This window comes from Penaeus monodon, chromosome 27 (genome assembly GCF_015228065.2).
Source record: "Penaeus monodon isolate SGIC_2016 chromosome 27, NSTDA_Pmon_1, whole genome shotgun sequence".
NCBI lineage: Eukaryota > Metazoa > Arthropoda > Malacostraca > Decapoda > Penaeidae > Penaeus > Penaeus monodon.
Genome location: NC_051412.1, coordinates 15,203,754 through 15,204,655, shown reverse-complemented (window position 1 = coordinate 15,204,655; position 902 = coordinate 15,203,754). Strand labels below are relative to the sequence as shown.

The window sequence follows — 902 nt, the reverse complement described above, 5'->3', positions numbered from 1 at the left end:
GATATCCAGTGAGGCAGAAAATAGCCTAGGTGCTGCTGGCATGAAATGGACTAGATGGCTAAAGGATCACAATTTTCTGTGTTCTCCATAGTTCCCGCTCTATCTTGTGCGACATAATTTGTGTGACGTTTTGATTTTTCCTGTTATTAGGGTTAATAACAGATTGTAATACTTGAATCCAAGCAAGGTTAACCCACTGGCATAGTGATGTCTCATTATGTTATGAGTACATGTCTTGATTGCTGAGGTCTCATGCCTATGAGCAAGCTGGATAATCACCCAATCAGGAAATGGAGTATGTGCCTGTCTTTGCCTTACTTTACCAAAAATGTTATTTATTGATTTGAATGGAGATTTTGTTGTGTTTGTGCAGATTTGATTTAATTCTTAAGACAATATTGGTATTCCTGATTGGTGAAAGTATGAAGTGTATTATGTTTCTTCAATATAACAGAAATTTAGCAATGTAATTCTTCCCCAGACTGAACAAGGGCGTCTTTGGTTTGCTCGATGTATCAATGCTAAGCGCTGCTGTAAGTGTGTCACTGAAGCTTCTTTCTTCTCTCTTGTCCAACATTTTTCTGTAATGTTGTTTGAGTGCTGTGAAGCTGAAGACTTCTCACCAGCCAAAAGTCTCATGAATATGTGCTTTACATACTATCATGAAGGTAAGATGTCCTGTAGTTCATCCATATTTGTTCTACCTAAAATTTCTCAATTTTACATAATATACTTAATGTTTCTTGATTTATTATTGTTGTACAAGGACAGTGAAATGCACTATATTTGTTGCTTTTATATTCACCAGTAATAATTCACAAATTCAGAAGTTTTACATTTAAGGGACTGCATCACTTTATATCCAAACATGAACTAAGCATTATGTCATTTGCAGCAGTGTT

The 902-nt window shown here is 35.6% G+C and overlaps 1 protein-coding gene across 1 annotated transcript in view; it reads left to right on the top strand.

Annotated features, from left to right (window-relative positions):
• Window positions 1–902, top strand: part of LOC119590611 (uncharacterized protein KIAA0513-like) — a gene marked incomplete in the record, with an annotated part of 32,212 nt that overhangs the window by 29,416 nt on the left and 1,894 nt on the right. Inside the window, 1 exon segment of the mRNA XM_037939289.1 lies at window positions 482–668. Coding sequence (XP_037795217.1) covers window positions 482–668 — 187 coding nt within the window.